The sequence below is a fragment of the Pangasianodon hypophthalmus genome, chromosome 1 (genome assembly GCF_027358585.1).
Source record: "Pangasianodon hypophthalmus isolate fPanHyp1 chromosome 1, fPanHyp1.pri, whole genome shotgun sequence".
Classification (NCBI taxonomy): domain Eukaryota; kingdom Metazoa; phylum Chordata; class Actinopteri; order Siluriformes; family Pangasiidae; genus Pangasianodon; species Pangasianodon hypophthalmus.
In genome coordinates this window covers 24962720-24986085 of record NC_069710.1, presented here as the reverse complement: position 1 = coordinate 24986085, position 23366 = coordinate 24962720, and the positions used below count along the sequence as shown (strand labels likewise).

The window sequence follows — 23366 nt, the reverse complement described above, 5'->3', positions numbered from 1 at the left end:
ACAATGAATGATATTGTTGTGTGAAACTCTTGTATGCTATTTGCTGTATATACACCGATCAGCCGTAACATTAAAACCTCCTGCCTAATATTGTGTAGGTCCCCCTCGTGCTGCCTAAACAACTCTGACCCATTGAGGCATGGACTCCACTGACCTCTGAAGGTGTGCTGTGGTATCTGGCACCAATAGATCCTTTAAGTCCTGTAAGTTGTGAGTTGGAGCCTCCATGGATTGGACTTGTTTGTCCAGCACATCCCACAGATGCCTGATTGGACTGAGATCTGTGGAATTTGGAGGCCAAGTCAACACCTTGAACTCTTTGTCATGTTCCTCAAACCATTCCTGAACAATTTTTGCTGTGTAGCAGGGCGCATTATCCTTCTGAAAGAGGTTACTGCCATTAGGGAATACCGTTGCCATGAAGGGGTGTACTTGATCTGGGCACTCTGACCGTTCTGCAGCTACTCAGCCCCAATACACAGCAAGCTGCAATTGCACTGTGTGTTCTGACACCTTTCTATCATAGCCAGTATTAACTTTTTCAGCAATTTGTGCTACGTAGCTCTTCTGTGGGATGGGACCAGACAGGCTAGCCTTCGCTCCCCACGTGCATCAATGAGCCTTGGGTGCCCAAGATCTTGTCACCAGTTCACAGTTCATAGTTAAAAGCTTAATGAGTGAAATCACATTCATGATGACACATCAGTATGTGAAACTTATAGCAAGAATGGAAGTACTTATTTAAATAATCTCATTCTTCATCATGTCATGTTCTGTAAATCCGTGCATTGTATGTCTGCATTCTCTGGAAAAAAGGTGTGAGCAGCAGGTGATTACTGAGATTAACAGTAATGCCAGTAATACGAACAGTTCATTCAGCAACCTTTTATGAGGAACTCATGACCCCTGCGTGGGTTATGCTGGTAGAAAAGAGGTCATAACAGTCTTATTGGTATTATATTCTGTTTTATTATTTATCAGAGTTGCACTGTGGGACAAGGCACTAAGGAAAAACATTTCACTATATTAATACATCGCATGTATGTAATGTATGTAATGTATGTGACAAATAAAGAACCTTGAACCTTGAAACAATGTCCAAAATAAATGCAAGAGAGATGTATGAGAACTATTGCTTCTTGTTCAAGGTAAAACAGCAAAACAATGCTTCAGTTATACCAGAATAAGAGGAGGGACGAGAGGGGCCAGAACAGAAGAAAAAGCTACATGAAAAAGTGCCATGCCATATACATACACACCACACAAAGTCTTGGCGCCCTCTAGTAGTTAAACTTGCTTATTGCTAAATGTAGTACTGCCAAGAAAAAACACAAAATGTGCTTGAAAACAGTGTGGGCTGAAATTAACTCTGTGTGTGTGTGTGTGTGTGTGTGTGGTTTCTCAGCTATCGTTATGCTGCTAAACGTGATGATCTCCCCTTTGCTGTCTGCACCTGCCCCTGAGCATCAGTGCACAATGCTGCATGACGGCCGAGTTCGCTGTGACCTGCCATCGTTTATCACAGCAGAAATGCCTGACCCCACCTGCCAAGCCCAGTGGAGTATTAATGTAATTGTTCGATCAACTCTTTCTTTACATTCGTCCTAAATGGCCAGAGTCATGTTTAAAGAACATCCTGCTTCTGGATTAGTTTCCTTTTTTGAAGTGGTCAGTCAGACTAAAACATACCAGAAGTTGCTTAGTTAGGATCTATGATCATCTGTTTAGTTGATTGTAAGTAGAGATGGCACCAATCGGATAACAGCAAAAAACTGAACAGCAAAGAATAGGATTTTTAATTTTTTTTTAAATTCTATCTAGTTTTATTTTATTTTATTGGAACTGGAAATGTTTCTATAAAGAGACTCGGTTGTATTTTTTGTTAGGACTGACTTGTAATAGATTCATACTTTATAATTACTTATTTATTACTTATTAATTTAATAAATTATACTATATTTATTATAGTTGCAATGCAAGTTTTTTTTCCCGCAAGTCATGCTTTTAGCTCTTTGTATCTTTCCTGTATTTTTAAGTGCTTCAGTTTAAAAAATCATTCTTAAAGAGTACTGGGTTTTAAAGAAAAAAATTTCAGATGAGTATTGATATTGACTGATACTCAAGGTGTCAGTATCAGTACTGGCATCAGAAAACAAAAAGTGGTATCATGCCATCTCTAACATTACGTGATTGTCTAAAAATTAGACTAATATCATGTCACAGAATTGTATTTATTTTCACAGGACATTCTTGGAGAAAGAATTAACACAATCTGATAATTTGAAGGTTAAAACTGAACACAGTCCAAAAAGGTCATTATTTATTCACTATTCATTATTTATTCACTGAAAGCCTAATGTTAAATTGGACAACTTGGGGTCTTAGAGGATTAGGCAAACAAATACCACCCTTGGTAAAAAGGAAGGGGTGAAATGTTTAAATCCAGCTGAGAGGAATAGTAGAATATGTAGCCTCCTCAGACATTTGTCCAGACCTTCAGACTGTCCAGACTGTCTGTCTTCTCATATATGATCACAAATTCACAGACAGCTTTTTTTCTGGACTGCAATATAATACAAGAGGAGTGTTACTAAGATCAATGATCTAATGGACCAGGGTTAATGGAATTTCTTCCAAGCCGGAAGACTACATCAGGCAGCTGAATACTGTAATATAGCTTTCACATGATATGATCCTACAAACATAGCTGCTATTATGAATAAGCTTATGTCTACATTTTTTTTAACAAATCTCCCCTCCTTTCTTCCTTCTTTTGATTTCTTCATCAGGGCATGTCGGTGGCCAATTATGAGAGTGGAGATACTGATTTTGTTTCCCCAGTCATCGCTGCTACAGTGGAATCGATCACATTTGATAGGTGCCCTGACCAGCTAGACTTTTACATCAGCTGCACTAAAACTGGTGTATGTAATTCATAGTTTATCATTTATTTAATATTCAAATGCTCTAATACACAGTACTAACAATACCGTCATGTATAATTTATCATTTATTTATCATTCAAATGCCCTAATACATAGTACTAACAATACTGTCTTACTGTCCTAGTACATCATTAATGTCATCATTCTGATCTTTGTTTGACTTTTCTAACAGCTATAGCCAGCTAATAAACAACAGTAATGTAATGTTTTATACACAGATGCTTTTGACTTTCTGTATTCAGTTTGATTGTGTTTCCTTTGTGTTGCAGCTGAGCAGGAAGCTTCCATTTTCATGTGAGTTTTTTAAGCAGAGCATTTCATCCTCTCATTCCCATTTCCAATGTCTATCATGATCGAGTTCAAATTTAACTGAATGTAAGTCAGATCACAGCAAAGTCAAACTGTTGTTAAATGACTGCAGCTAATGCTGTTGATTTCATGTTTGACAGCAGATGTCATCACTTTGCTGGAGGCTTGTACAATACTGATTTTTCCCAGTTGATTATTTACTTTGTAAAAGAATTGCTGATTTAATAGTCTAAAAAAATGAAGCTACAAAAATGAAAAAAGTCCCATAATGCATCAAGTGTGCATCATGTTTATGTTACATGTATTGTCTATAATGCACCCAAGGAATTTTAATCAAACATGAAAGCTACAAATCACATCCAGGAATAAATAGTAAATCTCAAATAAGCTCCACTGATTACATTAATTTTTTTAAAATGTTTTTAATTATTTTTAATGAACCTCACTTAACCTTCCCTAACACAAAGGACATAAAATAAAATAAACCACATTTTTGCTAATCAGAACATGGTCCATCTCACTCACAACAAATCCTAAAAAAAAAAAAGTAAAACTAAACTTAAAAATATATATATTTTATAGGAAAATGAGTATACACAAATGTGGGTTATAGAGAGAGACAGTGGGAGGGGTATTCCCTGCTCAGTCCAAGTCAAAGCTCTATATTGTCAGGTGCACAGAAGTACAATGAAATTTTTACTTGCATGTCAATCCTCAAAGATGATATAGGTACGGACACAAGTGCAAGTATTCAGTGCTTTATTAAGGATGGCAATCAAAACAGAGATGTAATCCAAGGCAATGTTGAGATTCAGCCAAGGGTCAGTATAAGACAAAGAGTTTGTTTAGACCCAGGCACATACAGGAATACTAATCAGAAGCTGCTTCCTGTTTGTTTCCACCAGATAAGTGGAGTATTTCCTGCAATATTCTGAATAATAATATACGCAGAGGGAAATTAAAAATAAAATTCTACTATTGTCATGGCAAATACTTCTGCAAATCAGAATAAGAAAATGAGTTACAAAGACAAGGGGTTCTGAATGATTGAATCAAACAACAAAGCCGAGATGTTACATAGTCGTGGCCCATGCTTTTATACAATTCTAAAACAATGATCTCATCGGATGGAGTTTTCTCTTCTTTCTTTTAATCACACACCTGCCTCTCGCGCCAATTATTTCACTATCCCCTTATCTTAGTTTTAACCGTGGCGAGAGTTCAGTCAGTTTATGTTTCAAAAACAACATTAGCCTTTACCTTAAAAACACCACCTGCAAGGTCACACCAGTTTGTTCTCACAGAAACATCCCTGCAGGATCACAGGCCTAGAGTCACCCTTCTAAATGTACTAGAAATGGTACAGTGCAGTATATAAATGAAGCTCTGAAAGTTAACACATGAGGTGATTTAAGGTCACTTTTCAATACTGCTGCATAGATAATGATTGATATAATACTGATTAACAAATGATATTGATATAGATAACAGGAACTTCCTCCATACTATCAACTCTTCTACTATGCTGTACCACAAAGAAAAAGCTCTCTCTCAGTTGTCTCACAAGATGACAGCGAAACAGTTTTGGACCAGATACTGCTTTGAGGTGAATTTGATCTGATCGTGTAACAGATCTAGCTTGAGATATCAGAGAATTGCTTGTAGTAAAACAATACTTTTGTAAGAAAATGTTTGTGCATCCTATGGCGTTACCAGGGTTTTTTGCGTTGGTTATTCATAAAAATTGGTCTGATCTTCCTCTATTATAGACCAACACAATCTGACTCAATTAATAACACACGAACCGTAGTACTTTTCACGTCTTTATTGAGCACATTGCGTAATCTTTCACAGTGCAGGCTAGAAAAAGGAAGTGAACCCTTGAGTTTAGTAACTTGTAGATCCTCTTTTAGTAACAACAATCACCAAACCTAGCCTTTTGGACAATACAGTTTCAGTTCAGTATTTTTGTGCTGTCATGATTAAACATGCCACAGCCTCTCAGTTGGGTTAAGGTTAGGATTCTGACTTGGCCATTTTAAAGCACAAATCTTCTTATTTTTTAGCCATTCTTTAGAGTTACTTTTGTGTGCCTTGGGTCATTGTCTTGTTGCATCAGGTCTTTTGCTGTGACCCTTGGATTCTTTTTCACCTCCTTCAGGACTGCCTGTTGTGCTCTTGGTGTGAACTTTGCAGGATGCCCACTCCTAGGGAGAGTAGCAACAGTCCTGAATTTCCTTCATTTGTAGACAGTTTGGCTTATCATGGATTGATGAACACCCAGGCCTTTATGCTTTTGCAGCCTTTTCCAGCTTTGTGCATCTCTAAAATGCATCTTCTAAGGTCCTGTGGAAGTTGATGGGATCGAAGCATGGTTGACATTAATCAGCTGTTCTTGAGAAGACCAGATCTGTCCGTAGTCATAAAAGGGCAAATCACCTGTACAACCCACACTTCCAGTCTCATCTTCTTAACTGAATCAACTGACTTCAGTTAGCTTTTGGAAAAGTTGTTAGAACAGAGGTTCATTTAATTTTTCCAGCCTGCACTGTGAATGATTACTCATTTCATGATTGAAACATCATTTCAAATTTGGCCGATACTCAAGGTTTCAGGATCAGTATCGGTACTGTGACATGCCATTTCTAGTAAACATGCTCACACTTGTCTTGATGAAATACAGAGCAGCTAGGATTATAGGAAAATCCGTTTGCAAACATGAGACAGGTGTTGTCTAATGACAGCTTCAAAACTCATTATCTTGCAATTATTTGCAACCAGCAACCATGCAGGGTATATAAATGTGTCTGTAGTACCTTTAAATATTAACCTTTCAAGTGGTTCCTTGTACTAATCTAAATATTAACCACTCAAATTTGCTTTGCTGTTGACACTCATTTCCAGCATGTTTGATGACTCGTGTTTATTCTTGCAGGTCAGACTGATGCCCCCCTTTCCATACCTACAGGTACAGTAATGCTTGACATTGGCCTGTCATTACAGTTTAGAGCAATTTTCTTTCTTTTTTTTTTTTTTTTTAATGATTATTTTAGCCCTGCAGATCCAAAGGCTCTACACATTTTATTAACTTCCCTTCTCACCAGGACTGGAACTACTGGAACTGAAACATGCTCACACAGCAAGAAAAAAAAAACCTGTTTTACTTGATTCAGTGCAAAGTGTTTCTCTACAACTTCTGCAAACATTCTGAATGATAATCTACAAGGTTCCCAACCCTGGTTCCTGCACTGTTTAGTGCTTTTACTGCTTTAAAACACCTGATTCAAAGTTGAATTGTTTGTGTTGGAGCAGGGAGAACATTAAAAACTGCAGGAGAGGTGGTACTCCAGGACCAGGGGGTGGTGTAATAGACTGCTCAGAGTGAATAATATATAGAAAGACATATTTGCTGATGCACCAAACAAGTGATCAAACGCGCGCTCAAAAAAGGTTCTTTCCTACCTTATTTGCATGCGTTGCAGTGTGCCCACAGTCAGCGAGCTTACTGAACAACTACACCAAAAGAAAACAAACAAATAAATAAATAAAGTGCTGTATAACCGTCCTGTGCATATCGCTGCGGGAGGTATTGTGCAGCAGGATGGACAGTGCATTTGTTTAAAAGCTATTGGGTTGCAGGATCGTTTACAGAGGCGGGAGGGGAAATCGAAAGCATGAACGCTGAACTGTCAGTTATTTAAACAATAACAAAACATGCATTCATGGCACGAGCGCTTCATTTTAATACAGCGCTTTATTAGATTTCGGTGCAAGAGCATGGAAGTGCTGAGGCTCTGTGATCAGTCTGCAGGTTTGGTTAAAAATAAAAAAAAATTAAATTACATTACATTAAAACAGTATATTATAAATTGTAAGGTACAATAGTCTAGTATGAACATTTCCTAGATGTGAAGAGGTTTCATTGCCGCTGTACAATCCTGCACGCGCACTCAATGGTGCAGTCATTTAAGGAGGAACGTGAAGTCGAGTAAGAGTAAGGGGAAGACACAGCTTCAAGCCTCATATTTCTCTGGTCGTTGTTCTGCACTGTTTTAAATATTTCGAATATGGGCCCTAGATCAGGAGATCTCAAACTTTCTGCAGCTAGAGACCCTTTTAACTGTAAAAAGTTACAGTAAGCACTATCCCAGTAATTCCCAGGCACCATAGCCAATCTATCTACTGTCGTTATTTTTTGGGGAAGTGGGAGGAAACTGGGGAACCCAGAAGAAATTAGTGCAGACACCGTGAGAACATGAACTGAAACTTCACACCCAATCTACGCATCACACCATGAAGCAGCAACACTACCCACTCCACCAACAAGCCGCCCAAACCTAATCCAACCTTTCAAATATTAAGATTATTTTAAAATGTATGCAATACTATAATCCACTATTTATTGTGGCTGTATAATTTTCCAGTTAACCAGTTAAACAGACTAATCACTATAGGAACTCAATAATGTAATAATTTTGAGCTTAGTGTGAGCTCTGGACTGAATTCAGTCTAATGTTGTTTTTGTTTTGTTTTTTGTTTTTTAGGATCATCCTCTGGTGCTTCCATTTATACAGCCCCCTACAGTAAGTATACAAGAGTGTGTGCATGTGCCAAGAGTCTCATTACATTATCCTGAAGTATATGAATACAGTATATGAATATTCCTTTACTTCTAAATTTCCTTCCTTCCAGTGTTGCTGACTACTGGGATAGCTAACATCATCCTTCTTGGTTAAGGTATGCATGTGGTCCATCCATTTGTTCATGTATACAGTCTTCCAGGAGCCCCAGTGTTACATCCGTAAGGAAAATTTACTCAACCATTACTACAATTAAGGATACTATAATAACGGTTTGCAAATCAAAATAAATAAAATCACTGTTGAGGCATCGAGAGCTGGCCATGCACTCATTGGGCAAGACTCATGGCATAGCTTCTCTCTCCTTGTTGATGGCGAGGAAAGAAAGCCACTCTCTAAGACACTCCAGAAGTGTAGAGCTGTTCAATGATAATTACGTTTACATGCACGTCAAATTCGGTTTATATTCGGGTTGCAGCTATATTCCCGAATACGATGTTTATATGTGTACCGGCATCGGAATACTCCTGTATACATGGTTGTTGTAAGTATGCCTGAGTTGCTGTTCCTAAATACCTAGTCTACAGCTAAGCATCTGTTAGCACCCACAATTCCTTGAGGACTGAGTATGCGCATGTATCTCCTTTCAGTGGATTTCTGAATAAGGTGTTTGCATGCAACAAATTTCCGATTAAAACTGGCATATTCCAGGGATGGGAATCAGAATTTGGGGAATCAGAATATCGTCTTAATCTGAATCAGGCAATCGGATTGTGGCATTTACATTATTCAATACTAATCAGAATATCGCCAAATTCTGATTGATATTGGAATATTGATGTGATGTAAACATAGCCACCGTGTGTTCTGAAAGTCCTCAAATAGTGTATGTAAGCATGCATGTGTGTGATTAAAACTAGGTGTGTATGATTAGTAATCCTGTGACTGTGAATGTGACAACAAGAGAGAGTGATGGGGATTGGAGTCTCCGGAAAGTTGAGTCAGACTTGACATGACAGTAATATCAGTGAATTTAATTGGTTTAATCATTAAGAATATCCTAGGAAAACAATAAAAAGTATAATTTGGTTAATTTAGTGAGTTAAAATTTTAAGAAAATCTTCAGTTGTTAATTTGCATATGCAAGCATACTAAAGCACAGTACGTTTTGGCTTTGCTCGGCACAACACAGTGACAGTTTCTTTTTTGTGTGTTTAGGATCATCACCAGGAAGGAGACAGAGAACTGACACTGACAGTGATGAATATATACATATATATATATATATATATATATATATATATACATACATACACACACTCACCATCCACTTTATTAGGAACACCTGTACACCTGCATACTCAATCAGTTATCTTATCAGCCAATCATGTGGCAGGAGTGCAATGCATAAAATCGTGGATGGGCTGGCTTGAGTATTTCATAAACTGATGATCTCCTGGGATTTTCACACACAATAGTCTCTAGATTTTACACAGAATGGTGTGAAAAACAAAAAACATCCTGTGAGCAGGGGGTCTCAAGCTGATACACCTTGCTGATGAGAGAGATCAGAGGAGAACGAACAGACTGTGGTGAGCAGAAAAGCATCTAAGAAAGCACAACACATCAAACCTTGAGGTGGATGGGCTGCTGACAACAGCAAGAAGAGAAATTGTAAAGAGTGCTTATTTGAGTTACTATATCCTTCCTGGCAGCTCGAACCAATCTGGCTATTTACCTTATCAACAAGGTGTTTTTTTTTTCCTGCATGAATGTGCAGGTGAACAGGTGTTCCTAATAAATAATAAATATTAATAAAATGCTTTATATGAATTGAAATATGTGTAAAATATACAGTATTGTATAACACTGCCATATGGTATGATAATAAGCTATATTGAGATTTATGCTATTATTATTATTATTCTTATTATTATTAGATAATATATAACACTGTACTATATATATATATATATATATATAAAACATAATATGATACAATATGACATAATAGAAATGTAATAATAATAATAATCTAAATACACTGCCTGGCGGAAAAAAAAGTCGCACAATCTAATATTTTGTTGCACTGCATTTAGCTTTGATTATGGCACGCATTCATCCTGGCATTGTTTCAACAACCTTATGCAACTTCACAACATTTATTTCCATCCAGAGTTGCATTAATTTTTGGCTGAGATCTTGCATTGAGGACAGGAGAGTCTAACCACTCTGTAAAGTCTTCTCCAGCACATCCCAAAGACTTTCAATGGGGTTAAGGTCAGGACTCTGTGGTGGCCAATTCATGTGTGAAAATGATTCCTCATGCTCCCTGAACGACTCTTTCACAAGTTAAGCCTGATGAATCTTAGGATTTTCATCCTGGAATATGCCTGTGCCATCAGGGAAGAAAAAGTCCATTGACGGGATATCCTGGTCATTCAGTACATTCAGGTGCTCAGCTTACTTCATTTTATTGCCGCACAATGAGGCTGAGCCTCGACCTGACCAGCTGATGCAACCCCAGATCATAACACTGCCTCCAGAGGCTTGTACAGTAGACACTATGCATGATGGGTGAATCACTTCATCCATTTCCCTTCTTACCCTGACACGCCCATTGCTTTGGAATAGGGTAAATCTGATTTTATCAGACCACAGGGCCTTTTTCCATTGCTCCACAGTCCAGTCTTTATGCTCCAGAGCAAATTGAAGTCATTTTTTCCGATTAGCCTCACTAACAAATGGCTATCTTGTGGCCACACAGCTGTTTAGTCCAAATCTTGTAAGTCCTCATCACATTGTGCATGTGGAAATGCTCTTACTTTCACTATTAAACATAGCCGTGAGTTCTCCTGTCGATTTTTTTTACGATGTGAAATCGCCAAGCGTTTTAAAGATCTCCGATCACGATCATTCAAGATTTTTTTCCAACTACGTTTGTTCTGTAAAGTTGATGGTTCACCACTATCCTTCCAGGCTTTAATAATGCACTGGACATTTCATAGCCCAGTTCCAGTGATTTCAGCAATCTCCTTAGTTGTTTTCTTTGCTTGATGCAGGCCAACAATTTTCCCCTTTCAGTAACATCTTTTCCACGACCATGGGATATGTAATCTGCCATGGTTGTTTAAGAAATGAGAAGCTACACACTGCATCAGTTAAGGTTAAAAGAATTGTTGCCAGCTGAAACATATTAATCACTGCAGTAATGATCCAATCATGGGCTCTTAAGTATTTGCTTATTTAAACCCAAACAGCGAACTTTTTTTTTTGGCCAGGCAGTATATAATATAACATAATAGAAATACTCAAATTGTCAGTCAGTTCTCTTGATTTTGTGTATCACAGGTGGACTGTGGTTTACAGATGTATTATTGCATGCAAGGTGTTGCAATAATGTTTTTTTTTTTATTAGATTTAACACTCTGATGTTTTGTTTTTCCCCCCTTTGTAATCACAATAAATTGCATGTTAGCACCTCATTCTGACTTTCCCTGGAAGTTTGTGGGGGTAATATGGGGTTGTCGAGGGGGACTGAGTGGCAGAGTGCAATGATGCATCATCTTTATATACAGTCAGGTCCATAAATATTGGGACAGTGACACAGTTTTGGTAATTTTGCCTCTGTACACCACCACAGTGGATTTGAAATGAAGCAGTCAAGATGTGACTGAAGGGTAGACTTTCAGCTTTAATTCAAGGGGTTTAACAAAAATATTGCATTAACCGTTTAGGAATTACAGCCATTTTTTACAGAGTTCCTCCATTTTCACAGGCTCAAAAGTAATGGGACAAACTAATATAATCATAAATATTAGGATTATTTTTATTACTTGGAGGTAAATCCTTTGCAGTCAATGACTGCCTGAAGTCTGGACCCCATGGACATCACCAAATGCTGAGTTTCCTCCCTTGAGATGATTTGCCAGGTCTTTACTGCAGCCATCTTCAGTTGCTGCTTGTTTGTGGGTCATTCTGCCTTCAGATTTATCTTCAGTAAGTGAAAAGCAGCTCAGTTGGGTTGAGGTCAGGTGACTCGTTTTTCATAGGACAGTGTGGTATGTATACATAAAGAGGTGGTTTGGATTAGTAACTGTTTCCCTGGTTAAGTCCAACAGTGGAGAAACTTTGAGTATCTTTTACTCAGCATTTGCATTTAAGCAAGATTTAGTCTTGCTGGGTTTGAATATTGCTGTATAATACTGTCTGGTAGAAAAGTCTTTCCAGGTCACTAATTTTTTAATGCAATACACCTATATAGTGTAGTAATAATATAGCAAAGTAATAATATAAACACTCATTTTAAATACACTGGTCAGCATCAGCATCTTGCATTTGGTCAGGTAGCCTACATACTCTCATACAACATGCACTCTATTATTTTGTTGTTTATTATTATTATTATTATTATTGTGTTATTTATAATTTCTGCTATGCTATACTTCCGTATATGTTATATTAGTACCCTACAGCTAATATAACTGCATCTGGCCAGCAAAGTATCAAGTTTGCATTTTAAAAACTGACAATTGCTCTCATAAACATTTGTTCATCTTCAGTAAGCACTTTATCCTAGTCAGGGTCACAGAGGATCCAGAGCTTAATCCCAGGCATGAGGCAGATGCACATTGAGAATGAGAAGCCAGCCCATCACAGGGCACCATGCACACACACCTTCACAAACTCATACAAAGGGGGCAATTTATCAGAGCTATTCCACCCGCTGTTATGTAAACTCACTAATGCTCATGTTGCTGAATGGACAAATTCCCACAGCCACACTCCAAAATCTAGTGGAAAGCCTTCCCAGAAGAGTTGAGGTTATTATAACGGCAAAAAAAAAAAAAAAAAAAAAAGGGGGTGTCCACAAACTTTTGGCCATGTAGTGTATGTTAGATGTTAGACTACAAAATGTGTGTTGCATATCTCTGAACAATCTGTTAAAGTCTGGAAGTGCAGCATCTCATGAGAGCTAAATTATAATACACTATTAAAGAAAAAGTATCCTTCTCCTGTTATGAGGTTGGTTCAGAACCACTCAGGGCTGTTGAATGGTTAGCCTTGGAGAGCAGGTTCTTCTGCATAGCACGTTACATGTTGCCACCATGCTATTAAGATGTTGCTGTTTCAACATGCCTCCTGTACTGCATGGGAAGTAAACAAAAACCCCAAACCTTCCAAAACTACAGCGGCCTGGACCTTGGTGGCCTTATAGCTAGTTACAGTCGTGACTACAAACACTCAGACACATAGCATGGGCTCTAGTAAACCACAGAGCTGTTTGGCTGGTGATTTGTTGCTGATATGGAAGAATATTTAGGTAATATTTTAAGTGTGTGGGTGAGGTAAGGGAGTTATGTTTTTATATCCTCTTTTGTACCCAGAAGGATAGGAATACAGTTGTGACCTTGTGTGGCTGTTTGTTTTTTACCCCCCAACAAAGAAAACTGATTTTTTTTTATAAATGCAGTTTTTATTAATAAACTTAAAAGAGCCAAAAGGTTTCCCTCGTTTACTGAGGTTAAAGTGAGTGTTAGGTTTAGGAGTGAATTAATTAGCTGTATTAATAATTAGCTTAAGGAAAGGTCCTGACAAGGATAGTTAACCAACCAGAGCTCATGTTTTCGCTCTACACAAGCAGCACGCGCTTGTCTTGTCGCCTAGCAACCCGTCCGCTTCAGCCTGGCTGCCCGCTGCAGGTGTGTGAGAGGAGAAGCGGGGAGTAATGGCGGACCGAGGCCTGGAGAAAGCCGACATCGCTGCACTCAGCCCTGAACAGCAGGAACAGTTGCGCCAGTTTAAGGTACTCTAAATGGTGTAGTCGAGAAATGTGAAAAACGTGAGCTGACTGTTATTTGAGGGGTTCAAGAGATAAAGCGTTACTTTTGCCGTGTTTTTCCAGTGCTGCCATTTCAGACAGTTAATATATTTACTTCTGGTTCAGGTTCAGTAAGTTCTCTAAGTTACTTTGGGGTTTTATAAGCAGTGTATACATACACCAGCAGAAGTCCTTTAGTCACAAACCGACACCGATGAAAAGCTAGAGGACTATTAAGGCAAAGTGACAGGGTAAAATCAGCTCTACAGCTACAGATAGGTGTGCCTAATAAAGTGGCCACTCTGCTTGGTCAGAGCAGCTGCCAGAACAAAAGTGCATAGAGCTGCAAGCTGGTGAGTGCTGGTAGACAGGAAACAGAATTAAACAGAATTTCTGAATTACCTCTACATATCAGACAAGGTGTTTTTAAGTACATAATTAGAAAATCTTAAATATTTGATCAGTTCAAGTAATAAGAAAGATGGAAAACAGTTCACCACCTGGCAACAGTGTGTAGCAGCTTGGCCTGGGTTTTACCAGCTAGATTTATCAGTAGTGGGGTTCAGTGGCTAGCAGGCTTGCCTTGCAAAGTGCCACCTTGTGGCACAAATAAGTAGAAATAAGTAGAAATAGTGTGAAAGCAAATCTGATCAATTTTAACTGCAGAGTGTTGATTTCACTTTAACATTTTCCCTTAGATCAAGACAAGAATAGCGAATGAAAAGTATCTGAGAGCTCATCCAGAAGTGGAAATGCTGCTGAGTGATTTTCTAAGGTAACTACCCAGATGCCTATGAACAATTTATGGTGAGATTTGGCTCAAGAAATGTCCAATTAAATATTAAATCTATGTAATGTCTTATTATTTATACAAATATACAAATAGTGCACTCACTGTCTTCTTTAATAGGAACACCTGTACACCTGCTTATTTGTGCAGTTATCCAATGAGCCAATCATGTGGCAGCAGCACAAGGCATAAAATCATGCAGATGAAGGTCAAGAGTTTCAGTTAATGTTCACATCAACATCAGAATGGGGAAAAAATGTGATCTCTGTCACTTCAACTGTGGCATGGTTGTTGGTGCCTGATGGGCTGGTTTGAGTATTTCACAAACTGCTGATCTCCTGGGATTTTCAGTCTCTAGAGTTTACACAGAATGGTGAAAAAAACATTGAGTGAGTGACAGCTCTGTGGGTGGAAATGCCTTGTTGATAAGAGAGATCAGAGGTAAATGATCAGATTGGTTAGAGCTGCCAGGAAGGATATAGTAACTCATATAATCACTCTTTACAACCATGGTGAGCAGAAAAGCATCTCAGCATGCACAAAACGTTGAGGTGGATGGGCTACAACAGCAGAACACCACATTGTGTTCCACTCCTGTCAGCCATGAACAGCAATCTGTGGCTATCGTGGGCACAGACTCACCCAAACTGGACAGTTGAAGATGGTAGCTCAAACACATCAAGGTTTGATGTCTTGTATGTTCTGAGATGCTTTTCTGCTCACCATGGTTGTAAAGAGTGATTATTCGAGTTACTATAGACTTCCTGTCAGCTCAGACCTGTCTGGTCATTCTCCTCTGATCCTTCTCATCAACAAAGTGTTTTAAACTGGAGACCCTCAGCTCACAAGGTTTTTGTTTTTCTGTGCCATTCTGTGAAACTCTCGAGGCTGTTGTGTGTGAAATTCCCAGGAGATAAGCAGTTTCTGAAATTCTCAAACCAGCCCATCTGGCACCAGCAACCATGCCGTTAAATACCATTAAAGTCACAGAGATCACACTTTTCCTCATTCTTATGTTTGATGTGAACGTTAACATTAATGGGCTTGCCTTGTTTCCTGATAAAGTCCATCTCAACCCATCTCAACAGCTTCCAGATCCAGCCATGAGAATGATTTCAATATGTTCTTCTTTTGTCAAAGGCATTCTTAAAGGCTATCTGAAAAAAATATATATAACTAAGTATGAAATATTTTTGAAGACATTTTGCTATAAAGTGTTAAATTCCCCGAAGGAGTACAGTCACATTAGGTTACTTTTTAATAGAGGACTTTTTAGATGACAAATGCTTTAACAGATTCAATAGCTTTTCATCGTCAGCACCAAACTGAACCTTCCAGAGCTATCGTGTGTTGCTAAATAATCTTTAATCCTCAGCATTAATCAATTCCTATAGCTGCATCAGAATCAGTAAATATTAAAAACCATCAGAAGTGTATTTTTACAGAAATATATTTACCGTTTTCTTTCTCTCTCCTTCTGTCACTCCTCAGAGATGTGTTTGTTAAAAGACCTACAGATATCCGTGAATTTGCTGCAGGTAGGACATTAATCTTCAATATCTCAAATAAATTATTCTAATGTAACGCATATAGATTTAGATGATGATTATTAATGTGAATACGATCTTTACTGGAACAGAAAGGTAGATTTTTTTTTCTCTTGAGAGCTCATTAGCTGCTCATTAGAAGTCAGTGTGGTCACATAGTTAATTAAATTAAACAGAAGACTGAATCCATTGCAAAAGCCTGAATTTGTAGACACTTGCAGTCGTTCAGTTTTACCTGTTCAGAAACAAGCACATTGATACAGACCATATGGAGGTTTTTGTTTGTTTGTTTGTTTTTTTGGAAGAATCGATTTCTGTGGAGAATTTAGTGAAAGAATGCTACTCTTTCTAATCACAAAATGACAGTTTGTTATTTATTTATTTATATTTAAAAATATAGATTACAGTATATTTCTTGTCGTCGTATAAGTACAGTGAAATTTGTTTAGCAACTCCCAGTAGTACAGAAGAGTCCTAAAATACACAAAACTAGGAAAACAATGTAGGTTTGTAGAGATAATGGTCTGGTTGCTTATTAAATATATTCATGGACAGTTGAAAGTGCTATAGTGCAGTGCATTTAATAAGTAAATAATAGTAGCACAGTGATATTTGATGTTGGTTGAGTTTCATCTTCCATATAGTACCTTGTTGTATGTGTTATATTTACAACCTAGACTGCACATTGTGCTAAAACACAACAGGTGAACAGCATTATCCTCTTGGTGGAGGCAACTTTCCAGTCTTCATGAGGGGTATTAAATTCAGAGCAGTAGCATTTGGATGTAAGAATCAACAACACCTTAAAGTAAAACAATATGGAATCACTTTTTTAAAGGAGAAATATGAGTATTTTTATGAGGGACTTTATGCGGGAGTTAAGGCAGCATGGGTAGGAAAGTTTACTGTTTATTATTGTTTAGCTTCTCGTTGGCTCGACTTCAGTTCTTTATACGTGGTACTTCAAGTAAAGTTCAGTAAGATTACTTTTGTGATTGGGTTTGCAGTTGAGTACTGTTGAATTAGTTTGTGCGATGCAACTAAATGAGCTTGAAGCATCTGTCATGTTAGCTTTAGCTTAAGATATGTTACAGTTGTTGTTGTTGGTTTTTATATGAAGCTTATAGTTATGTAGTTATTGTGATTTTATGTCTTCTTGTTAATGCTTCTTAGTCTTCTTCTTCTTATTATTATTATTATTATTATTATCATTGAAAATATCAGTAACAGTAAAATATTGCAGTAAACCTTAACATTAAAACCTGCTAAAGACTGATTCTTTTCCATCCCATGTGCATTATCCTACATCCCAGTAGTCAAATTATAGAGAGTCTTGGTATATGTATATTTACATCACCTAAGGTATACAGATATGTATGATGTCGGTAAGAAAGAAAATTTTGTGCCCAAATATTTAATCAATCTACTGATGATCATATGAAACAATCAAACAAATTACGGGTAGTCTGCAGGGTCATGTAACATTGGGCTTTTCTGCCTAAACGTAATGCTAAATTAGTGATCATATCATCCTAAACCCAGGTCAGTAAATGAAAGGTCTGTTCTCTTCAGTTTGCTGTGCATGAGGGATATCCTTTATCTGGCCACCATCAGCAAGCAAGACAATCATGAATTATCTTTACAACATCTTTCCTCCTGTTCATCTGAGGAATAGACACTCTTGTTATCAGAGCCCTTTGGTGGTCTACATTCCCTTCTCCTCCTGAGTACCGTTACACTTGGTCCACAGGATCTCAACATGAATATTTTTGGACGTTTAAAAGTATCACAAATTCCCCCTCACAATCTTGCAGTACATTTTCCACTGCTGACTCATTAGTCTGGTTTGAGTAACTGGCATGTGCTTTTGTTTCTGGCCCAGTCCTGTCCTTGGTTGGTCTCCTAATGTCTCCCTCCTCGCAAAGTCTTATTGTGCATTTGTATCATTTAGTCCACTCCTTGTCTCTTTGTCTCCTTGTCTAGTTTTTTGTGTTCTGTGTTTCATGGTTTTGACCTTTGCCCGTTTTTCTCATTTTTTTGATTATGGTTAATGTATTTGATGCTCAGGGCATTCCTGATCCAGTTTCTGTTATCTTCTCCTAAAAGAATGTTAATGGGAATGGGAAAGTAAGCTGTCCATCTTATACTGTCATGATGTCAAGGTTGCAGTAATTTGTGGAAAATTGCGCCATACGAGAGTTATGAGGCACTAAAGCAAGCACTTCAGCAAGTTCATCAGTGAAATTGTGGTAACAAAAATAAACTGTGGAATAGCATTTCAAAGATTTGCTGCATCAAGATAAACCTGATTTATTTGTTACACCATGAATCTTGTATAGGATTCTTGATTGTGTGCCATCTCAGCTACTGTACATTCATGTGGCCATAAACAACTGAGAACTAATAATGAATACTTTTTTTTTTTTTTTACTTTTTTTTCCAGATCATTTCAGTGATCCAGACCTACCAAGGAAAATTCAGATGAAATTGGAAGAGAAGGCTTCAGTGAAAATATGAAGAGGTCTTAAAATATATGTCCCATAAAACAATGAAAACACATTACTTTTATTTAGCATGATAGCATTTGCTACTTGGAGCTATTATGTAATAGGGTTTTATCAGGGGAGAAGACTCTGGCTCTTTTGTTAAATGAGACTATGGGGATGTAAAAACTATGGAGATGAATGTCAACTCCACTGAACTGAACAAAATACCACAATCAAGTGTTACATCAAGTCACATCCGCTGGATAGGAGAGGACACAAATTCTAAAAGCATTTTTCTTTCTATTAAAACATTATCCCACTATTTTGAACAAGTGCTATCATCAATCTGAGATGTTATTGTCTAAACACAGTTAGGCATAAATTTGTAACAGTCTGGAATACAGAAAGTGCATACCTTCATCTCCATGGTTTTTGAAATACGTTGTTAAGATACACTTTTTCCACATAAACGTGAATGGCAAAAGTTACCATATGGTTTGCTAATATCATATATGAGATCAGAATTTTCCATGCGGAATTACTGGCACCCCATAAATGAGCAAAAATGCATAAATAAATAGAAAATAAGTGATATTTTGAACTACAGGGTCATTTATTTATTTTCAAATTCCAAACACAACTTTTTTTAAGTAGTGTAACTACAAAATACAGATTTCAAAAGTACTATTAATATTTTATGATGCCTACCTTGGAGAGAATAACAACACAGAATCAATTTCTATAAAGGTTTACGGACTTGAAATACCCGATTACTTAGCAGAATTCGTGATGCCATAAATCTGGTACAAAACAGCTCCAAAGTATCAATTACTCGCCACCATATTTGACACTCAGTGCCAGTTGTAGTTCTGATGACACTTGAAATTTAGGTGCTGTATTTTTGTGAGATGCGATGCTTCTAAACAGCTTGTTGTGAAAGTGGAGTTTAACAGCTGATTTTGAAATTTGACAACCACAAGAGTCATCTAAACTGTAATTCTAAAACTATGATCTTTGGGCATTTTACCCCTCCTTTCATCTCTCGCTCATGGGTTAAATTCCTGGCAAATTTCCAACTTCTACTTCTTGTTATGGTCCTAATTCTTCACAATGGTATTTTTAACCGGTTATGTATTTTTATATCCATTACCTGATTTGTCAAGGTCAACAAATGTCGAAATGCTTTGTGTTTTCCCCATGGTAATGGAAGACAGTGGAATTTTACATGTGTGCAACCTCATATTTTTACCCCAGTGAAACAGGACATGGTTAAAGATAACAATTGAAACAAAAGTTACTGGGAACTGTGAGCAAATTAGTTTTTTTTCCCCAAGAATGTTAATTTGTTTGTATTCATTTAAAATGCTCCATAGGAGTGCCAATAATTTTGGCTCATTTGTTTTTGAGAGAAAATACTATTATTTGAAAATTCTAAGGAGAATGTCTTCTTTAGAATAAAGAAGAAAAATAGTTCTCCTATTGGTTGAATAGAAAATTTTTAATTATTGTATGTCATTAATATTTTATACAATCATTTTTATGAAAGGTGCCAATAATTCTGGAGGGCACTACATGTAACTTTCACTCATCTTTCTGTATGAATACAGTTTAATAAAGATGGTATACGTCAATAAATGAAATATAGTACCATATCAGTGTCATCTTCTGTCTTTGTCATTTGGGCATTTGTGTGGGTGAATTTGTTCTTTCCTCAGCTCACTCAAGGATGAATCATTAAGGTCATGTTCTAAGTAAGCTTTAATAAGTCCCAGAGGGACCTACATAGACACTTACTGTTCAGTCAAACATCAAGAGGCTTAATTGTACTTGTGTAATTGAACCTGTGTGCAAAACATTTGGAACCTGAGATTTTACCATTTAATTTTTTGAAGGTGCTAATTTTTTATTGGTAGAACCATCTTTGCCTGCAATTACAGGTGCGATCTTCTGTTATATGTCTCTATCAGTTTTGCACAGCTGGATCCTGATATTTTTACCCATTCTTCTTGGCAAAATTGTTCTCTGAATAGAGTTCTTGGGTGAACAGCAATTTTCAATCCTTGCCACAGATTCTCAGTCATATTGAGGTCGCAGCTTTGACTGGGCCATTCTAACACATCCAGGTTCTTGGTTTTGAACTACTCCATATAGCTTTGGCAGTATGCTTGGGATCATTGTCCTGTTGGAATGTAAACTTCCTCCCCAGTCTCAATTATCTTGGGACTGGATTTTCTTCTTACCATGAATTTGACTCCATCCATCTTGCCCACAACCCTGGCAAGTTCTGCAGATTAAAAAAAGAAAAAAAAGCATCTCCACAACATGATTCTACCACGCTTCCCTGGGAGGTGCTGTTCTCAAGGCCAAATAGTTTTTATGAGTTTTTATCTCATAAAATCACAGAGCCTTTACATGTTTGCTGACTCTACATATACAGTCAGGTCCATAAGTATTTGGACAGTGACACAATTTTTGTGATTTTGCCTCTGTACATCACCACAATGGATTTGAATTGAAGCAATCAAGATGTGATTGAAGCGTAGACTTTCAGCTTTAATTCAAGGGATTTAACAAAAATACTGCATTAACCGTTTAGGAATTACAGCCATTTTTTGCAGAGTCCCTCCATTCAGGCTCAAAAGTACTTGGACAAACTAACATAATCATAAATATTAGGATTATTTTTAATACTTGAATGCAAATCCTTTGCAGTCAATGACTGCCTGAAGTCTGGAGCCCATGGACATCACTAAATGCTGAGTTTCCTCCCTTGAGAAGGCCTGCTTTTCCAGGCCTTTACTGCAGTCTTCGTTAGTTGCTGCTTGTTTGTGGGTCTTTCTGCCTTCAGTTTTGTCTTCAGTAAGTGAAAAGCATGCTCAATTGGGTTGAGATCATCAGACATTTAACAACATTTAATTTCTTTGCCTTAAGAAGCTCTTGGGTTGCTTTCTCATTTTGGGTCATTATCCATATACTGTATAGCTCCATCCTCTCAGTTTTGCTGCATTTGACTGAATCTGAGCATAAAGTATAGCTCTATATGCTTCAGAATTCATCCTGCTACTTCTGTCAGCAGTCACATCATCAATAAACACCATGACCCAGTTCCACTGGCAGCCGTACATGCCCATGCCATAACAATACTTCCACATGTTTGACAGATGATGTGGTATGCTTTGGATCATGAGCCCTCCCTTTCCTTCTCCATACTCTTCCCATTATTTTGGTACAAGTTAATCTTGCATCAGAACTGGTCAGGCTTTTTCTTGAGGTTTTTTAGCAATGGCCTTGCTGTTCTTGAATGTTACCAGTGGTTTGCATCTTGAGGTAAACTGTCTGTATTTACATTCATGAAGCCTTCTCTAGACTCTAGACAAAGATATGCCTACTTCCTCCAGAGTGTTCTTGACTTGGTTCAATGTTGTGAAGAGGTTTTTCTTCACCAAGGAAAGAATTCAGCGATCATCCACTTTAGTTGTCTTCCATGGCCTTCCAGGCCTTTTAGTGTTGCTGTACTGTACTTCTTTTTATGAATGTACCAAATTGTTGATTTGGCCACTCCTAAAACTTCTGCTATCTCTCTGATAGATCTGTTTTGTTTTTTTAGCCTAATGTTGGCCTCCTTCACTTGCATCGACACATCTTTGTACCACATATTGAAAGTTCCCATGAACAGCTACCAAATGCACTTGGAATCAACTCCAGACCATTTATCCCCTTAATTTGTCATAAAATAACGAGGAAACGTGAAACTGCTTATCAGTCAATTGCCCAATTACTTTTGAGCTTGTGAAAATAGAGGGACTATGTAAAAAATGACTGTAATTCCTAAACAGTTAATGCAATATTTTTGTTAAACCTCTTGGATTAAAGCTGAAAGTCTACACTTCGATTACATCTTGATTGTTTTATTTCAAATCCATTGTGGTGGTGTATAAAGGCAAAATCACAAAAACTCTGTCATTGTCCATATACTTCCGGACCTGACTGTATATGTATGCATAGAGATAAGTAAGAGCAGTAGTGCAGATATATTTGTGATGGAAGTGCAAACGTGGTATGCAAAATACATGTGCAAGAGTCTGGCTCAGAAAGAAGATTAGCAGCAATGATATGCACAATATTATCAGCAGATAATAATCAAAAATCTTAGCAGCACAGAGTGTTCTCATTGGTTGAGCAGCACTGAGTCAATGAGTCAATGTGTATGTAACCGCTTCACTGAGCATTGGTGTGTGTGTGTGTGTGTGTGGACAGGTCCAAGTCCTGCTGTGTGTGTTGATGGGATTTCATATCGCTATTCTCAATATTGACTTTCTGCTTGCTGCTCTTCCATAAATCCCTGCATTGTGTAGTGTCCATGGTTGTCCTATGAACATCTTCTTCCATCTGAGCTGTGGATCTCTCTAGCTACTTCAGATTTACCCTTGGCCTCTTTGCTGCTTCTCTATTGCCATCCTTAACTGGTGATGCTTTTCCAAAGCTTGTCCCAGACTTGTTTTGAAAACCCCTTGGGCTTTACGATTCAGTTTGTTTAGGTATGTTCTCTAACTGCAGTTTTCCAGGATCAGGTGTATTTGTATTGTGACGCTTTAACTGCACACAGGTCAAATTTATTCAGCTAATTATGTGACTTCTAGTTGCACCAGAACTAATTTAGGTGTTTCACAGCAGTGGGGAGGATACTTATGCACAACTTTTACATCTTTTATTTGTAAATAATTTAACCAACTATACTGATTTGCCCACACTTCAATATTATGGGCTGTTTTGTGTAGATTCACGACATACAATCTCAGGTAAGTCCATTTCAGTCCCCAGTTATAACAATAGAAAACATGGAAAAGTTTAAGTGGGATGTATACTTATACAAGGCACTGTAAATATT

At 37.6% G+C, this 23366-nt stretch overlaps 1 protein-coding gene and 1 long non-coding RNA gene across 3 annotated transcripts in view; one reads left to right on the top strand and one right to left on the bottom strand.

Moving 5' to 3' along the window:
* LOC113542358 (uncharacterized) overlaps window positions 1-7325 on the bottom strand; it is an 84682-nt gene extending 77357 nt beyond the window's left edge. The window contains exon 1 of one of the 2 annotated variants that reach the window (XR_008301672.1): window positions 6717-7325. This is a non-coding gene — a long non-coding RNA (uncharacterized LOC113542358). The remainder of the gene's footprint in view (window positions 1-6716) is intronic. The other variant, XR_003404293.3, reaches the window with a different exon arrangement.
* Window positions 7326-13471: 6146 nt separating this feature from the next.
* On the top strand, window positions 13472-19072 carry LOC113542286 (regulatory subunit of type II PKA R-subunit domain containing 1). The gene is made up of 4 exons (XM_026939689.3): window positions 13472-13640; window positions 14354-14430; window positions 15937-15983; window positions 18436-19072. The coding sequence occupies exons 1-4, from the start codon at window positions 13563-13565 to the stop codon at window positions 18507-18509; spliced, it is 276 nt and encodes a 91-aa protein (XP_026795490.1). The 5' UTR covers window positions 13472-13562; the 3' UTR covers window positions 18510-19072.
* Window positions 19073-23366: the final 4294 nt, after the last annotated feature.

Bases quoted from the DNA above. Each gene is read 5' to 3' on its own strand.
- LOC113542286 (XM_026939689.3), top strand. From the start codon at position 13,563: ATGGCGGACCGAGGCCTGGAGAAAGCCGACATCGCTGCACTCAGCCCT. The intron at 14,431-15,936 runs GTAACTACCCAG...GTCACTCCTCAG, and splicing joins CTGCTGAGTGATTTTCTAAG to AGATGTGTTTGTTAAAAGAC. The intron at 15,984-18,435 runs GTAGGACATTAA...TTTTTTTTCCAG, and splicing joins TATCCGTGAATTTGCTGCAG to ATCATTTCAGTGATCCAGAC.